This window comes from Phacochoerus africanus, chromosome 10 (genome assembly GCF_016906955.1).
Source record: "Phacochoerus africanus isolate WHEZ1 chromosome 10, ROS_Pafr_v1, whole genome shotgun sequence".
NCBI lineage: Eukaryota > Metazoa > Chordata > Mammalia > Artiodactyla > Suidae > Phacochoerus > Phacochoerus africanus.
Window position 1 is genome coordinate 1,354,869 of NC_062553.1, and position 27,659 is coordinate 1,382,527.

General features: G+C 51.6%; 1 protein-coding gene across 2 annotated transcripts; it reads left to right on the forward strand.

The window, feature by feature from the left end:
- Positions 1-29: 29 nt before the first annotated feature.
- On the forward strand, positions 30-26,600 carry RNF4 (ring finger protein 4). Of its 2 annotated transcripts, none has more exons than XM_047751733.1 (8): positions 30-177; positions 13,028-13,185; positions 15,953-16,067; positions 18,146-18,225; positions 22,612-22,621; positions 22,865-23,024; positions 23,894-23,942; positions 24,490-26,600. In XM_047751733.1, the coding sequence occupies exons 2-8, from the start codon at positions 13,177-13,179 to the stop codon at positions 24,637-24,639; spliced, it is 573 nt and encodes a 190-aa protein (XP_047607689.1). In that variant the 5' UTR covers positions 30-177; positions 13,028-13,176; the 3' UTR covers positions 24,640-26,600. The 2 variants fall into 2 exon arrangements, with proteins under 2 accessions (XP_047607689.1, XP_047607690.1); XM_047751734.1 differs by lacking the exon at positions 30-177 and adding an exon at positions 10,993-11,157.
- Positions 26,601-27,659: the final 1,059 nt, after the last annotated feature.

The window sequence follows — 27,659 nt, forward strand, 5'->3', positions numbered from 1 at the left end:
GGGATGGCGGCGGCCAATAGGAACGTGCAGAGGGCGGAGCCGGAGCCTCCAGAGCGGAAGGGGGTCGCTGTTGAGGCGGCGGCGTCTCGCTTGAGGGCTTCTCCTCAGCGGCTTCCGGGGGTGCTTCCTCGCTCGGGTGCGTCAGCGGCAGCGCCTGCCGAGCCTCAGCAGCGCCAGGTAGGGCCAGGCTCCGCGGGAGGGAGCGGCAAGTCAGGACCGGGCGGGTTCGGGGTTCGGGCGGCTTCGCGGCCTGCAGAGGCCTCGGCGCCGCGGCCCAGGGAGCCGCCTTGGCGCGGCCGACCCTGCTCGGGCCCCAGCGCCCGGCCGGGCCTCCCCGCGCCCGTGGGCCGTCCGCGCGGCTGCGCGAGCCCGGCTCGGCGCGGGCAGCGAAAGCAGGAGTCCTGGCGCGGGCCTCGGCCGTTCGGGCGGGCAGCGGCCGCCGCGCCTCGTCTGTAGCGTCGCCAGGGAAACCGAGGCTGGAGGGGGGACGCGCCCAAGGTCACTGGGGCCCGAGAGGGGCCCGGGGCGCGGGCGTCGGGGGTCCGGCCGAGGGATTTGCCCCCGCCGAGGCTGCCGCCTTTGTGTGGTCGCGCCGCCTCCCCGCCGTCGTAGGCCTGCGGGTCGTCCCGGGCCGCCAGGCGGAGCCTCCTCCGGCCGGGACGGGGCTGGGGGCGCCCGCCCGGGGCAGAGCGCGCTAGGTCCTCGGCTTCCGGCGGTTGGCTGGACGCGTGACCGCCGAGGGCTGCGGCCCAGCTCCTCGCGGGCGCGTGGAGACAGGTGTCTGCAGGCACACTTTCACCTTTGACCCGACGAGGGGTTGGGGGGAAGAGTTCAGAGCCTCGGTGGCCGGTTTTGTGGGGTTTTGGCTCTTGTCTTACTTTTGTCGCTGCCCATCGACATTCACGGTCATCTCTTGGTTCTGCTTCTACGCCACGTTCTTGGAGCCGGACCTGGGTCTCAGCCCTGCGGTCCGGCGCTCAGCTTAGGTTGCTTAAGTGGCCAGGCAGACTGAGGCCCAAGGTCACAGCCTCGGTTTCCTGGCCGCCAAACTAGGCCTTTGAATTCAGTGACCAGGAGTCTTGGGACCACTGCTCATGAAAGGCAGAAATGTTGGAGGGAGTCATTTTGCTTTGTTTTTCTGGCAGTTTGTTTTTTGATGGGTGGGTAGACGTATTGGATAGTTTGGTCTGTGAGATTGAGCAAGTGAAAGGATGTATTGCTGGCTTCTGTATGGCCTCAACTTGAGCTTCCAACTCTGACCCAAAGCTTGCTTTAATACAGTATTTATAAACCTTTTTAAAACGACCCCAACCTCAGCTTTTTTATACTTTTTTTCCCCCTTATTGTCCTCCAGGAAATTTTAATGCTGCTTATATACTGTTTACTGTACATTTATACCGTGTACATAAAAAGAGGGCTTTGTCCCCTGCCCCTTTGGGAACGCATATTTTAATATTCTAAATCGGCACATTTGGAGGTCTTCTGTGTGCCAGGCTTTCTACTTGAACAAAAATAGGCGTAGTACAGGCCCTGGTGGAGCTGAGGCCCCAGAGTGGAGAGAGAAGAGGAGAAATCCCCTGAGGTTGAAATATAGGTGGTAGAAAGAAGGGTACTGGATAGGTCAGGAACCAGATCACAAGGTCTTTGGTGCACCTTCTTCAGAAGGAATCCAAAATTTATTTTAATGCCAAGTGGGAAATCACTCAGCTGAGTTGTAAGCAGGGACATTAACAGGGTTAGCTTTGCATTTTAGAAAAATTGCTGTGCTGTGAGAAGCCTGGTTAGGAAGGTGGGCAAGACTAGTGACTTTAGGATCGTTAGGAAGAGAAGAGTGGTGCCTGGTCACTGAAGTTGCTGTCAGTGATTGCAGGAAGTGGCGGTTCTTCACAGGTTCTTTACTTAACAGCTCTTAGCATAGTCCATGTCCAATAGGTTATATCTCTTGCAATTTCTGGAAAAGATTGGGGGAAATGAAAGTATGAAATGAAATTATGTGCACAGTGAAAGTATGTGCACAAGGTAATTGGTTTGCATGCTGTATAAAAATGGTCTTGTATGTTCTTGTGTTTGTGTTCCAGTGTCTTATTTTGGAATGACTTACCTTTGTCTTTCACTGTCCCCAATTTAGGAATTTTTGAGGAATAACATGGCTCCTGTAGAATATTACCGAGTTGACTGTAATTGAGATATAATTCACGAATGTGCTCTTCTAACTTACCTTTCTTAAATAGCTTGTTTCTCAGCAGCACTTGGGGAATTTTAGAGCAAAGCATTTTGGTTTTGAGGTTTCCTCTCTGAAGAGGAAGACCCAGAGCACAGATACTGCCTTACCCCAAGGTCACAGATCAAGTGTTAGAAAACATGTGAGGTTAGGGTGGAGGGTGCCATGATGTGGATCTGGAATTTCCTTTGGAAGAGTTTTTCCCTCCCAGGCATAAATAAGAACTGACAAATTTACTGAATGCCACACCAGGCAGTGTAGAAAAAGCCCGGAAACATTTCCAAATGAATGTCATCAGAATTCTTGTTTGTGCAGAAGGGAAATTGTGACTGTGAAGCTCCCTGGTGTGTCCAGTAGAGTACATTAACTGCAGAATCTGCCTCCAGATAAACTGAATAAATTGACTTACTGTATAGATTTGACATATCACAAATTTAAAATGAAAGAATGTCTGCTAAATGGTATTATTATCTGCTAATTGCTTTTTAGTTTCGAGTCATAATTTCTGGTTTGAGGGATGTTGTTTTAGGATGCGGTTTGTAGGGTCACTCTAGGTTTGTGATGGGATCATGTACACTGTTAAGTGGTTTCTACCAGTTACAGATCCATGCTCTGACATACTGCGCTTAGCTCTTTTTTGTGTGTCCTGAAGGACAGGAAGGGCAGTCACTTTGCCTAAGGTCACACAGTAAGCAGACCTAGCATCTGAACCCCAGACTTCAATGTCTTTGATCCTTTGGCTGGACTTTATGTCGACCATATTTCCCTGTGGTGGGAAAGCACATGGCTGGTGTTTTTAGTAGTTTTTTTTTTTTTTTTTTGGCCTTGTTCGTGGCATATGGAGTTCCCCGGGCCAGGGTTCAGATTGGAGCAGCAGTTGGAGCAACGACAGATCCTTTAACCCATTACGCCAGGCTGGGTACCAAATCTGTGCTGCAGAGATGCTGCTGATCCTATGGCGCACAGTGGGAATTCCATCTATTAGCTTTTTTTTTTTTTTGGCTGAAACATGTGGAAGTTCCTGGTCCAGGGATCAAACCCATGCCACACTTGCAACCTGCATCACAGCTGCAGCAAATCTAGATCCTTAACCCAATGTGTCACAGGAGAACTTCCTGAAATTCATCTTTTTCTCCCCCTTCAAAGACACCTTGTGGGGAATCCTCTGGTGGCTTAGCAGGTTGAGGATCTGACGTTGTCACTACTGTGGCTCAGGTTGGATCCTTGGCCTGAGAACTTCCCTAAAACCCCAACACTCTGTGCTATCCCTTCTAAATATCTGTCATCTCTTTCAAGCATTTAGTGAGATGGATAATTTAATTTCAATGGGAAAAATTATTTAGCTCCCATTCTCATGCCAAGAACTGTGGGAAGAAGAGAGGTTGCCTTGATAAGTATGTTTATCATATTGAGTACAGTAGAAGAAATTTAGGACCAGTGAGAAAAATGTAAGTAACATTTCTCTGAGGTAGGCCTTGGGGAATGAGCAGGAGTTCCCCATAGTGGGATGGGGTAGGGGAACACTTGCTGGCAAAGCAACAGCTTATATCAAACTGGCATTGAGGTAGGAAAGAGCATGGAGTGACTGATGTGCAGGCACCCGCATAAGCTGCAGTTGGGTTTGCTTTAAATACTTGTTTGGATGCATGCATAATAATTTATCCCCATTGAAATTAAATTATCCATCTTACTAGATGCTTAAAAGAGATGGCAGCTCTTTAGAAGAGATGGCACAGAATGTTGCGGTTTGAGGGAAGTTCTCAGGCCAAGGATCCAACCTGCGTTAGTTCCAGGGGGATTGATATATTAGGGAACATGTTGAATGTGATGGAAATATTCGGTTTAGTGTGCTTGATTTCATCTGTGGAAAATAGTAGGTCAACACAAAACTCAGCTGAACCAAGCCACATAGACCACATACAGCTCAGCATCTACCAGCTGTCTCAGTTGACGGTATTAGGAGCCACAGCCTGTGCACATCTGATGCTACAACGTTCGCCCTCCTTGCCTGTGGACCTGGTGCAGTGTTACAGTGATTGTAGTATATATGCATTTCTTCATCATTTAACTTGTCAAACCTTTTATTTATTTATTTATTTTTGGTCTTTTTTTTTTTTTTTTAAGGACCCCACACTCAGCATTTGGAAGTTCCCAGGCGAGGAGTTGAATCGGAGCTGCAGCTGCTGGCCTACACCACAGCCATAGCGACTTGGGATCGAAGCCACATCTGCGACCTATGCCACAGCTCACGGCAATGCCAGATCCTTTAACCCACAGAGCAAGGCCCAGATCAAACCCGCTTCCTCATGGATACTAGTTAGGTTCATTACTGCTGAGCAGTAATGGGAATTCGCCCCCCACCCCGCCTTTTTTTTTTTTCATCTGCTCCTGTGGCATGTGGAAGTTCCCAGGCCAGGGATTAAACTCTCATCACAGCAGCAACCCAAGCCGCTTCAGTGACAACACCAGGTCCTTAACCTGCTACACCACAAGAGAACTCCTGCGCTACTGTTTTTTTTATTAGGGTCTTACCGTGTGGGTGGGGGGGGAGAGGGAGAGAAATTGTTTGTGTTTGAATATCATACCCCTAATTTTCACTTTTTCCCATAAACCCTGTGGGGCTGTATTTTATGGTGATTTTTAGGAACATATATTTCTGTAACTACAAATGATGTCAGATGGATGAAGGCTGGATATATGTATGAGGGCAATGAGTGCAATTATTCTGGAGCATTTGCAGAATTCCTGGGTCCCTTGGAGCCCAGTGGGGTTTTTTTGGGTTACCACCTGAAGCCTTTTAACTTCCTCTGGCCCACTTTAATGTTCTTCCTACTACTGCTGTTTCTGTCTCGGAACATTCCCTTCGTAATAGATGTTTGGTGTCCCAGTAGCTAAGGATCATTAACTTAATATTTTACTTCCTAGGGATCTGGATCTCACTGTCAAAATTAATGTCTTTTTTCTGTTTTTTTTTGTCTTTTTTTGTCTTTTTAGGGCCGCACCCATGGCATATGGAGGTTCCCAGGCTAGGCGTCAAATCGAAGCTCCGATATATACATATAGCCGCTGCTGGCATATACCACAGCTCATGGCAATGCCAGATGCTGGATCCTTAATCCACTGAGCGAGGCCAGTGATGGAACCCGAATCCCTGTGGATACTAGTCAGATTCGTTTCTGCTTGAGCCACAAGGACGGGAACTCTGAGAGAATGGAGTTTGGGGGTTTGGCTGGCCCTTGGGTGACAGCATGCATCCATTTATTAGCCAGCCCACTTATGCTTCTGGACGCAGTGCTGTGTGACCAGCTCCATTTGTATTCAAATGAGAGAGTTCCCAGTGTGGCACAGTTCTGCTGTAGGTACTGGTCAGAAACCACATGTGTAAGCTCTGACTTCCTCCTACCACCACTGCCACTACCACATTCTGCACCTTGGCTGTTTTTAGTGGTTCTTGATTTACTCCATACACTTAACACCCCACCCACCCCACCCCACCCCACCCCATCCCATCCCATCCCAGGTTCACAATCCAGTAGAAGCAGCTAAGATTCCCAGCTTTGCACTTGGGTACAATCCCCACAGGCTCAGCATGCCTGCCTTCTGTGAGTTTTATTTTAATTTAATTTTATTTTTTATTTTTTTGTCTTTAGTGCTGCCCTAATGGCATATGGAGGTTCCCAGGCTAGGGGTCAAATCGGAGCTGTAGCTACTGGCCTACACCATGGCCACAGCAACGCAGGAGATGAGCCCCACCTGCGACTTACACCTTAACCCACTGAGTGAGGCCAGGAATCGAACTCTCATTCTCATTCATACCAGTCGGGTTCATTACCACTGAGCCGCAGTGGCAACTCATATTTTTCTTTATTGCTAAGGGCTGGTTGGTGGCATCAAAGTTCCATTTAAGAAGCTTCGAAAGTTACTGACAATTTTTAATGCTTCATGCCCAATTTCCTGGGAGGGCAAGTTACACTGGGCATTAGTACGTTGCCAGTGGCCTTGGGTATTTTTCAGTCTTTCCAAAAGCAGGTGGGCAGTGCACAACAGACTTTAAGATACTCTAGTTCTTTAAACGCATGTTCTGTGATCCTACTTTCGAAATTCCATTTAGGGAAATGCTTAGCATGGGAATGATCATGTGTTGGTTTAAAAAGAGATGTGATGGAGTTCCTTTCGAGGCTCAGCAGTTAGTGAATCTGACGAGGATCTCTGAGGACGCAGGTTCAATCCCTGGCTCTACTTACTGGGTTAAGGATCTGGCGTTGCTGTGAGCTGTGGTGTAGGCTGCAGATGTGGCTCAGATCCCGAGTTGCTGTGGCTGTGGTGTAGGCCAGCGTCTACAGCTCCGATTGGACCCCTAGCCTGGGAACCGCCATATGCTGCAGGCGAGGCCCTAAAAAAAGCAAAAAAAAAAAGAGAGAGAGAGGTGTGACATAGGTAGCAGTTACTGGGCAGTGCCTCATCATTTGCTGATAAATTGTCATTGCCCTGGTGGAATTCTATAGGATTTAGATTCTTCTCTGCCTTTCTTGCACCGGCATAAAGAAGTTGTCCCAGCCAGCTCAGTCAGACTCACTCTGCTTGTGTCGCAGGATAGCCATTTGTAAGTTTACAGTTGAGAGCTGCTTTATAATGGTGACATAGGATGAGAGACCTGATGTGTCTGCATATTATCTGGTAGGAAAGGAGCCACCTTAGGATCCAGATTGTTTGGGGATTGTGGACCCAGTGCCAGGGAGTTTGAGCTCAGATTTTCAGTGGGTGATTGTATCAGCCTCAGCTCCCCTGGTGTGGTGAGGGCTCTCTGCCTGCCTGGCTGCCTGGCTGCCAGGGGCCTGGGCTGGACAGAGCTGCTGCTTCCTTCTGTTTCTGGTGCACCCCTCCCCTACCCATTTTTTGCTGACTCTTCCTTTTTGGTTGTGGGGAAACTGGTGTGAGATAGTGGTGACAGAATTCAACTCCAGTCTGATACCGCTGAGCAGTCGTTTCTAACCATTGTGCGTGCAGACGTCCCCGTAGAGTCACATCCACACGGCGTCATGTCCACACGTGTGATTATGTACTTCACGCTCCTACTGAAGCTGGGTCATCATCCGAAGTGTCCGTAATAGCTTTCCTGGGAAAAAATGAACCTCTGTCAATAGCGTCTTTTCTTTTTTTAAGGGCTGCACCCGCAGCATATGGAAGTTCCCAGGCTAGGGATCAGATCAGAGCTGCAGCTGACGGCCTGCACCACAGCCACAGCCACTCCGACCTACGCCACAGCTCATGGCAACGCCAGATCCTTAACCCACTGAGCGAGGCAGGGGATCAAACCCGCATCCTCATCGATACTAGTTGGGTTTGTTTCGAGGAGCCGCAGCGGGAACTCCATTGACCCTGTGCTGACACAGACGGTACTCACGTCACCAACTTCCCCTCCCGTCCAGCCTGTCACCTCCCTGCTTTCCACACTTACCACACTCTGCCCCTGCCTCCAAGCCACAGCGCTTTCTCGCCTGGGTTACTCCAGGTCTCCACGTGGCTCTGCACTCCTGACTGACTTAGTCTCCCGTCGGCCCTCAGCACCCAGGCAGCGCGGCCTCTCTGAGTGCGTCTCTGTCTACAACCCTGATCACCTTGCCTTTGGAGCCTGAGTGTAGAGGCTCGTTGTGATGAGCCCGGCTGCCTGCAGTTCTCGGTTCTCTCTCGCTTGCACAGCCCTTGTCTAGGGCCGGAAGGTCCTCTCCTGATATAACTCCCATGTCGCTTCAGGCCTCATCTTCAGTGTCACTCACTCCAGCGAGTCCAGCTTGGCCTCAGGAACAGTGCGGGCCTCCCCTTGCCTGGTCGACAGGGACCAGCTTCCTCACTGGCCTCATTGTAGTTCCCCTGCCTTTTTACTGCTGCTGCCTCCTCCTCGAAATGCCAGCTTTTGCCTAACTGATATTTCCAAGTTCTCCAAGCTTTGTTTCTGATTTTTTATTCTCTTTATAGGCTTTTCTTTTTCTTTCTTTTTTTTAGTTTTTTTATTACTCAATGAATTTATTACATTTATAGTTGTACAATGATCATCACAATCCAATTTATTTTTTAATTTTATTTTTGTTTTTTTGTCTTTTTGTCTTTTCTAGGGCCGCACCCGAGGCACATGGAGGTTCTCAGGCTAGAGGTCTAATTGGAGCTGTAGCCGCCGGCCTACGCCAGAGCCACAGCAACATGGGATCCGAGCCTCATCTTTGACCTACATACACTGCAGCTCACGGCAACGCCGGATCCTTAACCCACTGAGCGAGGCCCGGGATTGAACCTGCAACCTCATGGTTCTTAGTCAGGTTCATTAACCACTGAGCCATGACGGGAACTTCATACCCGGATTTTATAGCACTTCCATCCCACAACCCCAGCACATCCCCCCACCCCCCAACCTGTCTCCTTTGGAAACCATAAGTTTTTCCAAGTCTGTGAGTCAGGATCTGTTCTGCAAAGAAGTCCATTGTGCCCTTTTTTCAGATTCCACCTGTCAGTGAGAGCCTTTGATGTTGGTGTCTCATTGTCCGACTGACTTCACTTAGCATGATAAAGGCTTCTCTTTTTCTACCTGACTCTCCAAATTTTAGCAGATTCCAAAATCTCTACCTCCTCCTAGTTCTCTCTCCTCTTGAGTTTTTCGGCTGCCTTTGGACCTGGGTACCCCACATGCAGCATTTGTGAAACTACAGCTCTGCCCTCGACACCTTTTTTTTTTTTTTTTTTTTCTATCACACCCTCCCTAGCCAGTTGCACGGGATCATTGCTGCAGAATAGGCAGTTAGCACCTTGGCGTGGCTCGCTCTCCCCTCAGCCTCCTATCAGGGCTTTAGCAATTCCTGGGATCTGGCCTTCCTGACCGTTCCCAGTGCCATTCTCTACTCCAGGTCTTTCCTTAGTGAGAGGGATAGCATTAACCACCCGTCTCTCACCTCTGAGTCATTTACTCCTTCAGTGAGTATGAGCCTTTGCTTTGGGCAAGGGATTAGCTGGGTACAAAGTTGATGGGACCCCTGTGTGGCACTTCTATCAAGTGAAGGCGTATTGACTGGAAGGTTTGCGGTGAAAACCAATGGGTGGTGGGGCCATTCGCCAAGACGGAGTGCTGGTATGTTGGAGGGAGTTTCTTCCTGGACACAGTGAGTTTGAGAAACCTGGAAAACACCCATGTTCCGTATTGTTTCTGAAATTAACACGCCTGATTCCGGCATAGTGTTTATTTAAGACTGGGAGTCCTGGGGTCAGACCGTCCTCGTTTAAATCCAGGCTCCGATGATTACTAGTTGTAGAACCTGGGCAAGTTATGTAACTAGCTCTGGTCATCCTTAGCTCCCTTGTGTGTGCATTGCTGACGATGAAAGCACCTGCCTCCTTGTTGGGTGACGGGAGAGCTACATGAGACAGTATTTGGAAATCATGCTTAGCGTCTTGTACACAGAAGTGCCCTCTAAGTTTTGGCTCTCGTTGGTGTTTCTGTTCTAATGGACTCTCTTACCTGCATGATCCAGAACCCTTTGTAGTTGGTGAGGGCCACCCTTTCCCATGACTCCAAGCCCCTCTGTCCACACAGTGCACGTCCATGTCCCCAGTATCTGCGGGGCTGCCTGCCCCACCCCCATCTTCCCATCTCCATTTTCTGGTGAAATCCAGCCCCCTGGCAGATTTCCCTAAGGCCAACCTTTCAACCCTCTTTTTTTTTTAGGGTCACACCTGTGGCACATGGAAGTTCCCAGGCTAGGGGTCAAATTGGAGCTGCAGCTGCCGGCCTACACCACAGCCACGGCAATGCTGGATCCTTAACCCACTGGGCAAGGCCAGGAATTGAACCCACATCCTTATGGATACAAGTCAGGTTTGTTACCACTGAGCCGCAACAGGCACTCCTTCTTTTTCTTTCTTTCTTTCTTTTTTTTTTTTTACCTTTATGTTCTCTGACCACTGACTCTTACTATCCCCCAAAGGAAAAAGAGTTGGAACAAATTGCTGTTGTGGTTTTTTGGTCATGGGAGGAGGGCATGGAAGAGCCTAGAGAATGGGGAAGCAGCAGCTGGGCCTGCAGGAGGCTGGTCTCAGAGAGCGGGGCGGGCAGCCTCCTGGACAGCCGGGACAAGTAGGAGGCAAGGGGCTTATGGAGCAACCAAGGTATGTGCATTGAGTTATTTCCCTTTGCTCAGCAGACAGAGTTCTCATCTGTCAGTGACATCTTTATCAGATTCTTCTCAATTCTAAAAGATGCCATTGAGATAGACCATTTTTCCCCTTCAAAGCTGTATCACGGATGTGCATTCAAACATAAGGTGCTTCTTGGGATTAGAAACCTAAACAGGGTGGGGGTGGGGGTGGGGGTGGATTGGGAGTTTGGGATTTGCAGGTGCAAACTATTCTATGTATGTATACCTGAATCACTTCGCTCTGCTCCACAAGCCAAGACGACATTGTAAATCAATTGTACTTCAATAAAATAAATTTAAAAGACATAAAGACCAAAAGGGGGGAGGCTTCCATATGCTGTGGGCGCAGCCCTAAAAAGACCAAAAAAATAAAAAGAAACATAAATGCGTGCATTAGAATCCAGGAAATTTGTACTACTCAGCCATAAAAAAGATCAAAATAATGCTATCTGCAGCAACATGGATGGAACTAGAGACTCTCATACTGAGTGAAGTAAGAAAGAGAAAGACAAACACCATATGATATCACTTATATGTGGAATCTAAAATATGGCACAAATGAACCTATTTACAGAAAAGAAACACACACATGGACACGAAGAACAGACTTGTGGTTGCCGAGGGGGTGGAAAGGACTGGAGTTTGGAGTTACTACATGCAGACTGTTGTGTTTGGAGTGGATAAGCAGTGAGATCCTGCTGTACAGCACAGGGAACTATATCCAGTCACTCGCGATGGAGCCCGATGGAGGAGAATGTGAGAAAAAGAATGTATATATGTATGATACTATTAGAAAAAAAAGATGTGTGGCCCTAGAAAATACAGAAAAAGAAAAAGAAAAAAAAGAATCCAGGAAGTTGGGTGGACTGGGCCTAGGATGTGATCTAGTCTTGTGGGTCCTAAGGGGCTGTTGGGGTGCCTCCTCCTTCTGTTCACGCCAGGTGGCCCGTCTTCATCTCCGGTGGGGGTTCCTTTGGGACGCATTTGTGCCATTCTTAAGTGGAAGCACCTGCGGCTCCAGGACGTGGGTCTCCTGAGGGCTGTGGGATGTCATGCTCTAGGCCAGCTGTGAGTCTCCTGTAGTGGGTGACAGTGAAGAGATTCTCTCTGTAAACCACTCAAGGTCTGCTGAAGTGGGGGGGTGCTGGGTGCGTGGGGGTGAAGACCATAGGTCCTGGGGAAAGAGGCTCGGCTGGCTGGCCTGGGGCAGGGGCGTCCCTTTAACTTCTCTGGGAAAACCTCCCCTGGCCTCTCCTTGTCTTCTAGTTTCTTTTGCACTTAGCTCATAGGCCCCAGTTACAGTGCCTGAGCTCCCGCTAGCACCACCTCAGACTCAGCTGGTGGCTGGGTTTGTTCGTTGCTGCATTCCCAGGGCAGGAGCCAGACGATTAGTGAATGAAGTGGGGAGATGTGCAGCCCTGGAGTTCGAGTGCCCTTGGGGCAGAGTGGGGTAAGGATCTGGCATTGTCACTGCAGTGGCTTGGGTTGCTGCTGTGGCAAGGGTTTGATCCCTGGCGCAGGAACACATGCCATGGGTGTGGCCAAAAATTTAAAAAATAGAGTTGGTTTGGGTGTAGCATTACAGAGCATTTTAGGGCTTGAGCAAAGGGGTGCAATTGTGCAGTGGGCAGTGTATTTGGAGAGACTGCAAGGCTGGTGCCAGCCGAATAAGTCAGTGATTTCCACCCATAGTTGTTGAGACTTTAAACTGTGCAGCACTGGAGTTCCCTTGTGGCACAGTGGGTTAAGGATCTGGTGTTGTCATTGCAGTGGCACAGGTTTGATCTCTGGCCCGAAACTTACACATGCCATGGGCCTCCCCACCCCCGAGAAGAGGAGAGGGGGTTCCATTTGTTTTCTGATCTCCTTGTGATTACCCCAGAGAGAATTGAAGGTGGAAGGGGCTTCACCCTCCCAGATGGCAGGAGCCTCAGAGCATGTGTGAAGTCACCGTCACAGTACTCTGGGAAGCTGTGAATTGGAGGCTGTGAGCTCTGGGGTCCTCAGCCTTGCACAGTCAGGGTACTGGAGCAATAGCTGCTTTCCTAAGCCTGAGTGAGGCAGACTGCATCCACACGGACTGTGTAACAGGGTTCAAGATGTCTCGTTTCGTAACTGAAAGACCAGGGGGTTCTGTCTTCTCTGCCTGCTCCCCATGTGGGTCACCGATCGTCACCCTGGTTGCCTGGAAGGAGTTAACCAAAGCAGGCCACACAGCGACTGGTAGCTGGCTGGGCCCTCCACTTGCCTTCTGTCTCCTAGCACAGCCTGAGGGAGGTGGGCACCAGCCTTGACAAGAGCCAGAGCTAATCTCAGAATGGTGCCCCACAGTGCCCCAGACAGGCAGGGAGGGGCTGTGGGCTGAAGATAATCTGCCAGGGTTTCAGTGACTAGAAGGGAGGGTAAGAGGCAGCACGATGGTTCCATCTACAGGCTCTGGGATCCAGTAGCCTTGTGTGTGTCTACAAGAATGCTTACTTCCTAAGAAGAAAGCGGGTTAAGGACATGAATTGCACCGTGTTCGGCAAAGCACCCAGCAGACAGAAGGGACCAGTACACAGCTGAACGGAGTTTGCTGTCACTGATGCAGGCGGCAGCATTAGTCAACCCAATATCTGTTTTTCAGGACTTGAAGATACTGGAAATCTGTGTGGCTCCAAGTTCCCGTGCTAGCGAGAGAATGTGTACCCAGCAGGCATGACAGGCTGAGGCATTCGGTTTTCCTGCCGACCCTGGCACAGATCGCTTCTCTGCTGGTTGGAGCCAAAGAGCACAATGAGCACGGTGAGCTTCACAAGTTCATGAATCGCATGAAGGCTGCCAACTACCTTGTGCCTTGTGTACAGTAAGGAAAGTATCATAAAAGTGCTTTAATTAACCCTGGTTCTTTTTTTTTTTTTCTTTTTTTTTTTTTGTCCTTTTGCCATTTCTTGGGCCGCTCCCGCGGCATATGGAGGTTCCCAGGCTAGGGGTCCAATCGGAGCTGTAGCCACCGGCCTACGCCAGAGCCACAGCAGTGCAGGATCCGAGCCACGTCTGCGACCTACACCACAGCTCACGGCAACGCCAGATCCTTAACCCACTGAGCAAGGGCAGGGACCGAACCCGCAACCTCATGGTTCCTAGTCGGATTCGTTAACCACTGCGCCACGACGGGAACTCCCAACCCTGGTTCTTGAAGGAGTGTGTATAGGACCTTCCAGGAGTTAACAGCAAGCTGCCTGTCTTCAGTTGGAGTCCAGCGTGTAAAGACAGGGCTGGGAAGGGTGGCGGAGGGTTTTGAAATGTTACACCTCCAGAACTGACGTCTTAGAAATATTAGAATTCTGGTTTATTTAATCATTTACGGCCCAGTTTTCCATTTTCCTTTCTGTTTTCCCCCTGTGGTTCTTACTCCAGTGTGAGCGTAGTGGTAATAATCCTTGGAGAGTTTTCTTACCTTCAGTGACCAAAGTTGGCAAGTCATTGTACCTGCTGTTGAGAGCTTTTACTAGATTGCACAGGTGGAAATAACAGCCAGGAAAGCCCTGTTCCTGGGGTAGGGAGTGACCACAACAAGTCTTTAGGGTTCAGCGCCTGGACTTTAGCCAGGATGCACAACTGCTTCTTGCCTCCTTCAGTGGAGCAGTGCACGTAGCTGCAGTGGGGTGTGAAGGGTTTTGTTTGGTAGTGGCTGCAAAGAAAGACTTGGTCCTTTTCAGAAGAAGGAAGATAGCAGGACACCTTCAAAGAGAATGGGGTTAAAGTTATGTAGCCCTACCACCTACCACTAATGTGTAGCTGCTGGGGAAACTCGTAAACACCAGGCAGTAGGCCTGACTTAGGCCTGAGAGCTGCTGTCACTTGCTTCTGGGCTCTCCTGGGGATGCTTTCCTGTTCCTTAGGTCCCTGGGGAGTTGCTAGACCCAGCTACGTATCCTAAGCTCCTCAGACTGCCACTCGATAAGAGAGTAGCAGTCAGAACACAGATGGAACAGGCTTCTCTTTTTTGCCCAGTGAGAGTCGGTCTGGGTGACACTCCTAAGCCTTGTACAGATCTCATTGCCTGTCCTTCTAGCATTTCTAGGGATTGTTTGCAGGGATCGGATGCCTCGGAAGGCATAGAAAGAACTGGGGGAGTTCCCGCCGTGGCACAGTGGGTTAAGGATCGACGGCAGCGGCTCAGGTCACTGCAGAGGGTCCAGATTCCATCCGTAGCCTGGTGCAGTGGGCTAAGGATCTGGTGTTGCCACCCTGATCCTTGACTTGGGAGCTTCCATACGCCGTGGGTTTGGCACCAAAAAAAAAAAAAAGTAAGGTAGTGATGGGGTCTTGCAGCAGTGCTCAGTACCTTTGTACACATTATGCCACCTAATCCCTAGGGGAGCTCTGTGTGGCTGCGCTGGTGAGGAGGTTTAGACTCTGGTTCAGTGACTGCCCCGTCTCACCCAGTGCTGGTGAGGGGCAGAGGGAGAAGCAGCCTGAAGCACAGGGAGTCAGGACTGGTTGGGCCATACAGGGTGGAAATACTGGGGCTACAGGTCAATTGGGAGGTTTGTGCGCGCTCGCTCGCTCGCTTACTCGCGCTCTCTCTCTCTCTTTTGCTTTTTTAGGGCTGCACCCTTGGCATCAGAAGTTCCCAGGCTAGGAGTCAAATCGGATCTGCAGCTGCTGGCCACAGCCACAGCAATGCAGGATCTGAGTCTTCAGCCCACACCACAGCTTGTGCCAACGCCAGATCTTTAACCCACTGAGCGAGGCTAGGGATCGAACTCTCATCCTCATGGATACTGGTTAGGTTCTTAACCACTGAGCCATGATGGGAACTCTGGGAGGTTCTGTCTCTTAAGGAAGACTTCAGGGGGCAGGTTCTCAACTTGCCTTTCTGGACCAGCCAGGCCAGAAGTGCTCGAGCATACAGGTAAACCAGTAGCTCAAGGATGTGGAAGAAAGGCTGGTTCAGAGAGTCTGGGTTACAGAGAAGCTGATGAACAGCCCGACCCTTCCAGAAGACATGTCTCTTGGGCTGCCACTGGGGACAGCCTTGCAAAAACTTTGGTTCTTGGCACTGTAGGGGTGTGTTAGGGTGTAAATCACAACTGCATAGTATCCTAGAAGGTTAGAGGCCAGAAACCTTCCCAAAGAAAGACCCACTTTCACAGTGAATAGACACGTGGGAAACTGAAGGTCTTTGGGCTGAAAAATAAAAAGGACTCATTGAGGCCAAATAATAAATCCAAGGAAAATAGGTCTGTAACTTTTGGTTAAAAGAAAGGGTTTCTGGCCAAATCCTAGCCTGGACTGGAGGCTTCCATAGAGTTAAGTGTCATGTACTTTTGACATATCAGTGGTCTGATATAACAAAAGATTTACTTTATAAAGTTTGTATTCACTATATATTCTGGACGATTTCTCTCTAAACATTCAGTGTTCTAGAATCTCAAGTTTTGAAAGGACCTCAACCTCAGGTCTGCTCACTGACTTCCTATTCTTCCTTTTTTATTCTTCTGGCTGAAATCTTACCGGTCAGGAGCTCAGATAACTGTTTCTCCCCCCCCCCCCATACCCTCAGAGAAAGCGTCGTGGCGGGGCAGTAAATTCTAGACAAGCCCAGAAGCGAACTCGAGAATCACCCTCCACCCCTGAGATGGCCTTGGAGGCAGAACCTATAGAACTTGTGGAGAGTGGTAAGCTTGCCAGCGACACGGGGCTTGGGTGAGCACATATACCTGGGGGCGGGTTGGTGCCCAGCATGTCACCTGCCGGCCACGGACCTTGTGCAAGTTACACAGCCTGTGTGAAATGGGGGCTGAGGCTGTGAGTGTTGGGGGCGGGGTCATAGGCCTGAAATGCATCAGTAACAGGCGACACGTACTGTACAAGGTTTAGCTCACTTTGCTGTCCTTGTAAGACCTGCAATCCTGGAGTCGCCTGCCATTCACAACCTAAAAGCTCAAGCGAGCTGAGGTGCCCTCTCAGTTACCTTGAGACACGGCCACTCAGTTGGGCTCAGCGTCCAGCCTTCTGGGGAGGTGCAGCGTGGGTATAGAGACTGCGCTGGGTCCCCCTCTTCTCCCTGAAATTGTCTCCGCTTCCTTGGCCTCGCGAAGTACTCAGCTTTCCTCCTCTCTCCTCACTAAGACAGAAGATGGCCTAGACAGCAGACTCGTCGACAGAACTGCTGTGTTGGAGGGAGTCTGGTGTGGGCAGGGGCCAGATTGGCTTTTTCCCTCTGCCTGTCTGCCTGCTCAGGGGAGTGGCATGTGACCTGAATCCAGTCCCTCTGCTCTGCATATATTAGGATTGTTTTTTATAATTGTGATGCCTGAAAACTAACATTGAAAGAAAAGCTACTTGCCTGAGATGTATTTCATGGGCCCTTCAGGGTAGTGCAGTTCTTTGTCTTTGCTCTTAAGGGTGGCATCCGGGGCATGTGGAGGTTCCCAGGGTCAGCTGCCGGCCTACACCACAGCACAGCAACGCAGGACCTGAGCCGTGTCTGTGACCTACACCTTGGCTCATGGCAATGTCGGATCCCCCCACCCACTGAGTAAGGCCAGGGATCAAACTTGCATGCTCATGGGTACTAGTTGGGTTCGATTCCACAGAGCAACAACGGGTACTCCTGGACTATTCTTTACAAAGAGGGAAATCATTTTGTATAAATTACATTGGACGTCTTTGATATATAGTGGTTTTACCCCTGTGAAACTTTTGAATGCAGGAGAACAAGTTTGAATATGTTAAATGTATTATAAGTCATTTTCCCCAAATACTAAACAAATATTATTTCTAAAAGTCCTTCCCTCGTACTTTTTTTGCTTTTTAGGGCTTCACCTGCAGCATATGGAAGTTCCCTGGCTAGGGGTCAGATTGGAGCTCTGGCTGCCGGCCTACGCCACAGCCACCCTGGATCTGAGCCCCATTTTCGACCCACACCATAGCTCACGGCAATGCCAGATCCTTAACCCACTGAGCGAGACCAGGGATAGAACCCGAGTGCTCATGGATCCTAGTCAGGTTCGTTAATTGCTGAGCCATGAAGGGAACTCCCTCCACTTTATGACATTTATAATAATAGAAACAAACATGGTTGGAACTTTTGTTTCGGTTTACCTAAGTGGAGGTTTGTACTCTGGCCTTCGTTCCTGCCTGCCCAGCGTAAGTGCTGACAGCGTTTGGCACACGTCCTTCCGCACCTGTCCTGTGCAGATGACATGCTGCACTGGGGGCTCAAAGGCAACTTGCAGAACAGGCTCCACCCATTTTGGTGGGTGGGGTTCTAGGGGAGCAGTAAACAAGCCCTTGTCCCCTGTGCTGGGAGTAAGACCTAACTGCTGAAGGTGCAGAGCTAAGCACGACCTGAGGTCTCTGGGCAAGTGGCAGCCACCAGCTTCCCTGCCAGGGTAGGGGACGGGGGCAGGTCTTCACAGCTCCATCCCCGGGGCCCTGAGGGGAGCCTGATGCGTGCCCCCAGCCCACCTCGGGTAAGCTGCCGCCAGAGCAGCTGGGGCCCGGAGGCCTAGCTGTGAGGAAGTGCGGCCACAGGGATGGAGCTGTGTGCGTGCACACACACGCCGTGGTATGTTTGGGAAAAGCATGCACTGTGCCTCAGAATAATTCTGGAAGGGCTATGTGCTTGTGTACTTGAGAAGTTTTAGTTTGCCGCAAGCCTCTACTCCGTTTGCCATCATGTTGATGACGCTCAGAGCAACACGCCTTTGTTTCCGCCTAATGCTTGTTGCTAAAATGCTTTATTTCGAAGCTGGAGACGAAATAGTGGACCTCACCTGTGAATCTTTAGAGCCCGTGGTGGTGGACCTGACGCACAATGACTCTGTTGTGGTAAGTGTCGCAGTGTGAGTCTTGGCCCTTTCTTGGTGGTGGGCCCCTGGCCGGCACATCGGAAGGCCTCCGTCGCAGTTAAGGCTTGTGCTAAAGAAATCGTGCCTTCTGCCACTGGAAGTCAGAGTGGAAAGTTTCAGAAAAATCATTTGTCGTAGCTTTGTTGCTTAAATGAATCACGTCAGTATGGCCGTGACCCTGACCTTCGCCGCTGGCAACAAGGCCTTTTGGGGAGAACCCTCTGAGGCCCCATGTCTCTTCAGTTTCTGGTTTTGCACTTAGCAGCAGCTGCGTGACCCTGGGCAAGTTACTGATCCTCATTCACTGTCCCTGAAATGGGGATAATGCCACCCATGTTGGCCGGGAACTGGGAGGACTGAGAGACCCTGGCACCCTCTGTGGCCCAGCAGAGCCCAGTAAGTGCGAGTTCACACCCTCACAGCTGGTAGGAGCAGGGATATTTGCTCAGCACAGCCAGTGGGAAATCCTTTGAGTCCCAGAAGCAGCTGCCTTGCCCCCTGATGTCTTGGTTGTGTCATGACTCCTGCGAGGCTGCGTGTGCCCCTTCCCACGGCATCAGCAGCGGGTTCTGGGAGGAAGGGTGCCCGCCTGCCTGGCCCTCAAGGAAGGGGCTCCACAGTGCAGTGGTGCCTACCTGCACGTGGGTCTGGGAGCCTGGCCAGCCTACAGAGCTGCGCTGAAGGACGGGTCTGCCTCTCTCGAGGATGCTTCTTTAGTGCCTGTTGAGACAGTGTTCACTTGTGTGGAGTAGACAGTGTTGGGCAGTGGGAGGCAGGTGCTGCCAAGGGCTGTGCTTTTGTGGGCCGAGTGGAGGCTGGAGGGGGCTGAGTCTTCCCCTTGGCCTTGGGACCTGCCGGTCTTGGGATGATCCTGCCTGTGCCTAGAAACCTAGAATAGGGTTGCACTGAGAAGCGTCAGGGCTTCTTTAGGGAGAAAAGAGCGAGGACAGGGAGCCGACAGGACAAATTAAGGGATTGAGACTCTGGTCTCAGGCTGAAACTGCTGGGCTGTGCAGTGGTGTGCTCGCGGCTCTCAGTCTCCCTACCCCCACCCCAGAGGCAAGGCAGCTGCTCTTGCAGAGCTGTTGAACTGTCCCCTGCACACTGTAGACGGATGCTTAGGGGAGGGAGCCCAAGGCTCCCAAACAGGAAGCAGTAATTTCCCTGGAGATGGGTTGGAACTTTCTGAGATACGTCTGAGTAGGTTTAGCTGTGAGTGGTCCCTGCCTGGGCCTGGTACAGATGTACATACGTCTTTGCCGCTGCTCCCTGCAGGCCACCTGAGGTTCTGGAAAGGTAGCTTTATTTGGTACTGTGGTTGAAGCCTGCAGCCCAGTTCAAGTGGAGCCAGTGTCCACCTGCAGTGTGCCAGGCCCTGGGGGGACGGCAAGATGCTGCCTCAAGGCTTCCTGGGGGCACGGCAGGATGCTGCCTCAAGGCTTCCTGCTTTCAGGGAGACGATGACCGGCTTCTCTGGGTGACAGAACATCGCGGCGTCCCCTCCTTGCCTTGGTTGTGTGTTGATGACCAGACTGCCCTTGTCACCCTGAGCTTTCCCACTTTCTTCTGTTTCCCCGAGTGTGGAAAGTATCTGGGGGACACCAGGACAGGAATGCTGGAGCTGGGGGAGCTGTCCAGGGAGCCCGGGGCAGGCAGGCAGCTAAAGGGGTACACTGGCTTCAGAAGCAGAGTCCTGGTTTCTGGCCCCAGAGATACTGATCCGTTTAGTCAGAGGACTTAAGGCGGCTTCAGTGTTCCCAGGCATAGAATAATCATTTTGGACTTAATAGCACCCTTATGCTAATCACTCTTCACTTTTTGTTGTTTATTTCTTTGTCTTTTTGGGGCCGCACCTGCGGCATATGGAGGTTCCCAGGCTAAGGTCCAATTGGAGCTGCAGCTCCTGGCCTACACCACAGCCACAGCCACACACAGGATCCAAGCTGCATCTGCGACCCACACAGCGGCTTGCAGCAACGCCAGATCCTTGACCCCCTGAGTGAGACCAGGGATCAGGGCCACACCCTCATGGATACCAGTTGGATTGTTAACCCACTGAGCCGCAGAAGGAACTCGGAATTTCTTCTTGGTCGGTGGCTCCAGAGTGGATGTCGTGCTGGGAGGCATGAGAGCAACATCCATCTCCGTGTGCACTGCTTCCGTGTGCATTGCTGCCGGAGCTCCTGAGTGGCCCCACACATTCTCAGGGAGCAGTCATATTTTTGAAAGGAATCTTTTTTTCTTCCTAATCAGTAGGTCTCAGCAGTGGCCTTAGAATATTCAGTAAACCGTGTTGTAAACTGACTTGCTCTCATTCAGGTTTTGTTGTTCCATTTGTAGCGCACGGGTACAATATATTTAGCATAATTCTTAAGGGTCCTAGGATTTTTGAAATAGTAAATGAGCATTGGCTTCGACTTAAAGTCAGCTTACCAGAGAGTCAGCCTGTCCTTTGAAGTTTTGAAGCCAGGCATTGACTTCTCTAACTGTGAAAGTCCTCCATGCCATCGTCTTTCAGTATAAGGCTGTTGCCTCTGCGTCGAAAATCTGTCAACGTGGCTACCTTCATTAACGGTCTTAGCTAGATCTTCTGGGCGTCTTGCTACAGCTTCTGGATCAGCACTTGCTGCTTCATCTTGCACTTGTGTGGTGTAGAAATGGCTCTCCTTAAACCTTGTGAACCAGCTTCTTGCAGCTTCAGCCTTTTCGGCTTCCTCACCTCTCAGTCTGCATTGCTTCAAGAGTTAGGACCTTGCTCTAGGTTAGGCTTGGGCTGAAGGGAATGTCGTGGCGGGTTGGATTTTCAGTCCAGGCCACTAGACCTTTCTCAGCTGCTGGAGGAGCACTTCTAACTTCCCCCCAGAACCTCTCCTTCATGTCCACTACTTGAGTTTTCATCTCTTAGCCTTTGATGTGCCTTCCTTGCTAAGCTTAGTCATTTCTGGGGGTTTTTTTGTTTGTTTGTTTTTTAGGGCTGCACCCTTGGCACATGGAAGTTCCCAGGTTCCCAGGCTAAGGGTCAAGTCAGAGCTGTAGCCGCCACCCTCCACCACAGCCACAGCAACTTGGGATCTGAGCTGCGTCTGTGACCTACACAGCAGCTCGCAGCAATGCCAGATCCTTAACCCACTGAACCAGGCCAGGGGTCAAACCCTCATCCTCATGGATACTAGTCAGGTTTGTTAATCGCTGAGCCATGACGGGAACGCCTACATTCTGATTTAAGGTGAGACACGTGCAGGCGTTCCTGTTGTGGCTCAGTGGGTTAACGATCCAGTGCTGTCTCTTTTAGGATGCAGGTTCAATCCCTGGCCTCGTTCAGTTGGTTAAGGATGTGGCGTAGGTCACAGATGCAGCTTGGATCCGGTGTTGGTGTGGCTGCTGCGAAGCTGCAGCTCCAATTTGACCTCTGGCCCAGGAACTTCCATATGCCGCAAGTGTGGCTATAAAAAGAAAAATAAAGTGAGACAAGTGCAATCTTCTTTGACTTGAACACTCGGAGGTTATTACAGGGTTATTAATTGGCCTCATTTCAATATTGTGTCCAGGAAGTAGGAAGGCCCCAAAAGAGGAAGTCATGGTCAGAGCACATAACGGTTATCAATTAAATTTACCGTTACACAAGGTTCAAAAATCACTAATCACAGGTTGCCATAACAAATAGAATAATAATGAAAAAGCTTGAAATATGGTGTGAATTACCAAAGGGTGGCATAGAGACACAAAGTGAGCAAATGCTATTGGAAAAATGGTGCCAATAGTCTTGCTTGGCACAGGGTTGCCACACACCTTTAATGCGTAAGAAATGCAGATCTGCAGTGTGATCTACAGACTGTGCCCGTAGCCGACGCTTTGGTAGGCCTCGGACACACAGCCCTTGATGTGTGCTGCTCTCGCTTTCCTTGCGTGGCCTGCTTTTGCTTGCTTAATTTTTGTTGTTCATTATTTTTAATAAAGTACTAGGCACAGCAGACCCTTCTCCCAGTGAAGGCTTCCCCTTCCTTTGGCAGCAGCCTTTGTGGGGTGAGGACAAGAGCACGTGGGACTCGCCCTGGGCTTCTCGCCCCAGTGCCCTGGGCGGCGTCCCAGTCTCACTTTGTCCTCACAGCAGCCCCGGAGCTGTGGACACTGGTGCCCCTTTTCAGAAGAGGGAGTGGGCAGCTCCTGGAAGGTATGGAACTTCCCCCGGTCACGCAGCCAGCAGCTCCCAGAGACTCGCTCAACACCCGGGGACTCTGCTGCTCCCCTGAGGATTTTGCATTGAAACAGATGCTTCCGTTATATCTTTTAAGAGTTTAAAAGAGTATAGAATATTTTGTATCACATTAATCGAGTCTTTCTCTTTTGTTTTTCTCCTTTTTAAAAGATTGTTGAAGGTGAGTGGTCTCCGCTCCTTTTCCGTTGGGTTCTGGTGCAGAATGGATGAGGATGAGGGGTGCAGAGCTGTGGGCCTTGCCAGCGCAGGAGGCGGCAGGGCAGTCAGTCCTCTTCCTGCTGAAGACGGGGAGGGGGTGGCCTCCGTGCAGCTGGGACTGGCCTTCCCCAGGCAGGAAGGAGGGTGGATGGTGAGGGTGCTGGGGCCGGGAGGCTCCTGCCCTGAACGGGAACTCACACTTCAGAAGGGAGGCGGCCAAGGAGGAATGCGAGGAGGCTGCGCCAGGACCACGCCGACAGCTGTGTGGTGAGCAGTGATGACGAGGAGCTGTCCAGGGACAGAGACGTCTATGTGACCACCCAGACCCCCCGAAATGCCAGGGAAGAGGCAGCTACAGGACTCAGGTACCACTGTGCCCACTGCTCTGCTGGGGACGCGCTCTCTTGCCAGGAAGCCTCTGGGTACTCCCCTTCTCGTCCTCTCCAGTTTTCAGTGGAGAGGCTGAGGCAGGAGGCAGGGTGGGTATTAGAAAGACTAGACCCTCAGGAGTTCCCGTCGTGGCGCAGTGGTTAACGAATCCGACTAGGAACCATGAGGTTGCGGGTTCGGTCCCTGCCCTTGCTCAGTGGGTTAAGGCTCTGGCGTTGCTGTGAGCTGTGGTGTAGGTCGCAGACGTGGCTCAGATCCTGTGTTGCTGTGGCTCTGGCGTAAGCCGGTGGCTACAGCTCGAATTCGACCTCCAGCCTGGGAACCTCCATATGCTGCGGGAACAGCCCAAGAAATAGCAAAAAGACAAAAAAAAGAAAGAAAGAAAGAAAAAGAAAGACTAGACTTTCAGAAAGGGCTTGAAGCAGCTGGGTGGCAGGTGGGTCCTGAGCTGTCCTTGGCTCTTCCCACTGTGACCAGGGTGCCGGGCACCTGCAGGCAAAGGGAATAGCCCCACTGGCCCCAGCCTCCTGCAGTGGGAGTGCTTGGAGGAAGGGGTGGCAGACGCAGCCCCTGCCCCAGAGAGGCTGGAAGGCGAGGCTCTGAGAGAGCACAGGCCAGGGGTAGAGGGGACAGGTGACTCTAGCTGTTTGTCCCTCTCTTGCCTCCATCTCCCACCTCCCCTTTCTCATAGCGCCACTCCCCGTTGGGGCAGCTGGCTTTTTCTTCTCTCCTGGGTGCCTGTGATGAGGCAGGGTACAGGGATGGGGCTGCTTCGGGGAAGCCCTTAGTCAGTCATTGGACGTTTGAGTTGCTGAGGCACTGACCCGAAGCACTGTGATTCCAGGCCCTCTGGCACCGTCAGTTGTCCGATCTGCATGGACGGGTACTCAGAGGTGAGTGGACCTGGCTGTGCTTCCCTGCTTCCAGTTTTCAGACTGCTCCCGTGAAAGGATGCATTGAGAGCACGTCTTCTCACTGGGCAGGATTTGACACCTCCGCGTCGCAGTCACGCCTGGGCTGGCACGTGGCTTTTCATAGATCTGGGAGGGTGAAGTGCCGTTTTCATGGGCCCTGCAGTCCTGAACTCTGGCCCCTTTGTTTTCTGGGCTGCCCTGTGCAAGTGCCTCAGTTCTCTGTGTTCCCTGTCCAGCCTCTGCAGAAGTTACGGGTGCTCACTGTGGCCCCTGACCTCTGAGCCCTCTGGCTCCGCCCTCTGGGTGCCCTCAAAGCCCTGTGGGTTGTCGCTGCTGGAGAATGGCCCCTGCCTCTGCCCTCAGCTCCAGAGGCACCACTGGCACTGGCTGAGCTTTAGTCCTCCCGTCCAGCCCTGGCCCTTCTCTTCTCAGGCGTCACCTTAGGCCTGGGCGGGGCGGGTTCCTGGCGGCTTCCGCTGCTTTGGGACAAGAGCAGACATGGAGGCGGTGCTTTGGTGTTTTCTAGATTGTGCAGAACGGACGTCTCATCGTTTCCACAGAATGCGGCCATGTCTTCTGTAGCCAGTGCCTCCGCGATTCCCTTAAGAACGCTAACACTTGCCCAACTTGCAGGAAAAAGATCAACCACAAACGATACCACCCCATTTATATATGAAGTGTCGCGAGCTGCTCAGGAGAGTCGGATGGACAGACAGAGCCTGGCTGGGTTCGCCACGTGGCCTTATGTGGGTTCTCTGCCTCCAGTTTCTTGAGCGCAAAAAGACTGATTTCAAAATCAGCGTCTGATATGTAACTGCTCTCTTGTTTCCACCCCCCTTAGATCCTTCCTTTGCCTCTAGTTTGATGCTGTGGAGCTGGAGCTGGAGCCAGAGCCCTCCCCGGCCAGGGTCTACACCTGCTCCTCTGGGTGGTCTGGTTCCAGGATAGGAGAGAGGGAGGGGGGCCCGTGGGAATGAACGCCGTGGTTCCAGCCTCCGTCCAGAACCCGCACATTTGCTGTGACGTTTGCCTCAGCTTCCTGCTGGCAGCGTCGTGGAGGGGCTGGCCCAGGTCGGAGAGCAAGCCGCTCCGCCAGCTCCCGTGGGCGTGCTACCTCGTCCCAGGCATCTGCCCACCCCAGTGACCAAGGCAGACAAGGTCCATCCGGCGCGAGGATCCCAAGTGCAGCACGGCCCGGAGCGACCAGCCGCTGGACTCTTTCTTCCCTTGAGAGTCAGAGGTCACCGTGATTCCACCTGCAGTGATCAGGGGTTTCTGCAGCTCTCAAGGCCCTCTGCAGGCGATCTGTTTTCTAAGAACGAAATGTGCAATAAAGCCCGTTCTTTGCCTACTTTTCAGCAGCCAGGAGATGTGGCACTGTTAGTGTCCCTCGGAGGCCTCGCGTCGCCTGTGGAGCAGTGCCCATCTTGCCCCGTCCTGTTCGCCACCTGTTCTCAGGAACTTCACCCGTGCCCGAGTTTCCCTGGCACAGGCCGTGTAAGGTCCCTGGGTAGGCGCGTGGTCGGGTGTCCTCTTCTGATAAAACCCACCTGTGTTTACCACATGCCCTCTGGGCCTCAGCTCCCACTGCCTCGTGTCTACTCAAGCATAGACCCTGGGCGGTGGTGGCCGTAATTGTGGCCTTATTAGCCGCCAGTGTCCATGCTGTCGCCCAAGTCACAACTGCCCTGCGTCTCAGAGCTCGGCTCTCCAGACCTGAACGGGCACCTCCCCCACCAGCTGACATTCATTTCAGAAGCTGCTCTTCTGGCCTTGAGCCTTGGGCTGTGCTTGCTCCATAGGTTGAGTTGGCAAAGTATGGGCCCCTCCTCCCCGGGGCCGGATTACACCCTCTGCTCAGCTCCAGCGTGTGAGGCTCTGGTCCTTCAGGAGGCGGCAGGGTGGCCCGAGGCACAGGGCTCGGGGCTGGCTCCCCAGGGGAGAGGCCTCGTCTCGTGCCTGCCGCCTCCACCTCCACACCCTCCTTCCTCAGAGGGCTCTGGGCCAAATCAACAGCCCTTTGCGTGTCGCGTTTTCGCGGTGGAAGGGGCCTCCTCTGGCTTTGCAATAACGGGCCTTCAGCTTATCCTGGAGGAGCAAGGACTCGGCACAGAATTCACTTTAAACGGGGCTAAAGGAGTGTCCCTCTATGAAAGAAAGTTGTTTTATTCTTCATTCTGACCTAACTGCCGTGCATTTGATGAAAGAAATATTTTCTACTTGGAGTCGAGGGCGAGACCTGAGTTCTCATCACTGTGATGTGTCGTGTCTGCCCTTGGATTGGACACCATTGCCCCTGGGTTCCTTCTGGGCTCCACAGAGCGCTCTTCATGTTCTAACAGTACCCAGACTTCAGGAGCCCAGACAGCCACCCAGTCAAAACCGCTTATGTTTTTTGCTTACGAACAAATGGTTGGATCATAACAATTGTATTCCTTCATACTAAATTAACTTGGGAAAAAATGTTTAGTTTCTACATATTCAGAAACTGCAAAATAGGAAAGGGTCGGTATGGAAAATCCTCAGTGTACATAGTTCAAATCTTTGTTACATTTAAACTATATCCATGTATGTCTCTCTGTTTTGGACTCCTCTGCTAGTGTTACAGGTGGAAATAAACCATTAATTGGAACCAGGTATCTTCTCCATGCGTTGTGATTTACTCGTGGGGGTCGGATGACCCCCCCCCCCCCCCGCCTTTGCCCAAGGTGATTCCTCTCGGCCTCACATTGTGTGTATTTTGTGACAGTGTGTGCAGGAAAGTTACTTGGTCAGAAGCCATCAGGTGAGAGGTCATTCTTGGAGCAGGACCACAAGTCCAGGCCCTGGGATCCCTAATCGAGTAGAATCTTGTCCTCAGCCCCTAAGAAGCAAGGTTGGCCAGTGCCAGCTCAGGAGAGGGCTCTGGGCAGCATGGACTTGGGCTAACCTTGGGTTCTGGCCATGCAGTGCACCACTGGACAAAGTTTGCCCTCATGGGGGTGGTGCCTGGGAGTGCACCGTGTGCCTGTTAGTTCCCTGGGGCGGGGCTTAAAGGGACGCCCAGAGAGCCGCCAATGGCAGGGCCAGTCTTCACCTGCCTGCCCTTCCTGTGGCATGGTCCCTAGAGATGGGAGAGGCCAACGTGCTGGGTGCCTGGGCTCAGACCTGCCTGCCCTTGGAGACCCGCAGAGACGAAAATGCAGCTATTCCAGTGCTCGATGCACATTTGCTCGTTGCACCATGCTGGGCTCTGGCAGGTACAGACAAACCCAAGCAAGTCGCTGCACTCTTGAGCCTACGTTCGTGGAGGAAGACAGTCCTCCAGGCCGGTGGGAAACCAGAACTGGCAAAGCTGGAGAACAGGAGTCCCCGAGAACAGCAAAGGCTGCTCAGCTGCGCCTCAAGGAGAAAAAGGTCCTTAGTGCAGGTAGAGCAGACACTCCCTGGGTGGCCACCTGAGGCCAGCAGTGTCCTGAGGCCGGGCTCAGAGGAGGCCGGGGTCGCAGCCAAGTCTAAGGAGAGGAGAAGCCCGTGAAGGGGCTAGGGGCGTGTACCTGCAGAGGGGCCCCCAAAACTGGCTGCACAAGGGGCTTGTTTCTAGGCTTCTTAATTTTGAAACTTAAGTGGTGTCTTAACTACATTTTTTGTTGTTGCTGTATAGAAATTTGTTTTTTTCATACTAGTTGTGAATATGAGATAACAATATGAAAAAAA

Excerpts from the sequence above, each read along its gene's own strand:
- RNF4 (XM_047751733.1), top strand. Across the intron at positions 16,068-18,145 it reads TATAGAACTTGTGGAGAGTG|CTGGAGACGAAATAGTGGAC; the intron begins GTAAGCTTGCCA and ends TTTATTTCGAAG. Across the intron at positions 23,943-24,489 it reads GCATGGACGGGTACTCAGAG|ATTGTGCAGAACGGACGTCT; the intron begins GTGAGTGGACCT and ends GGTGTTTTCTAG.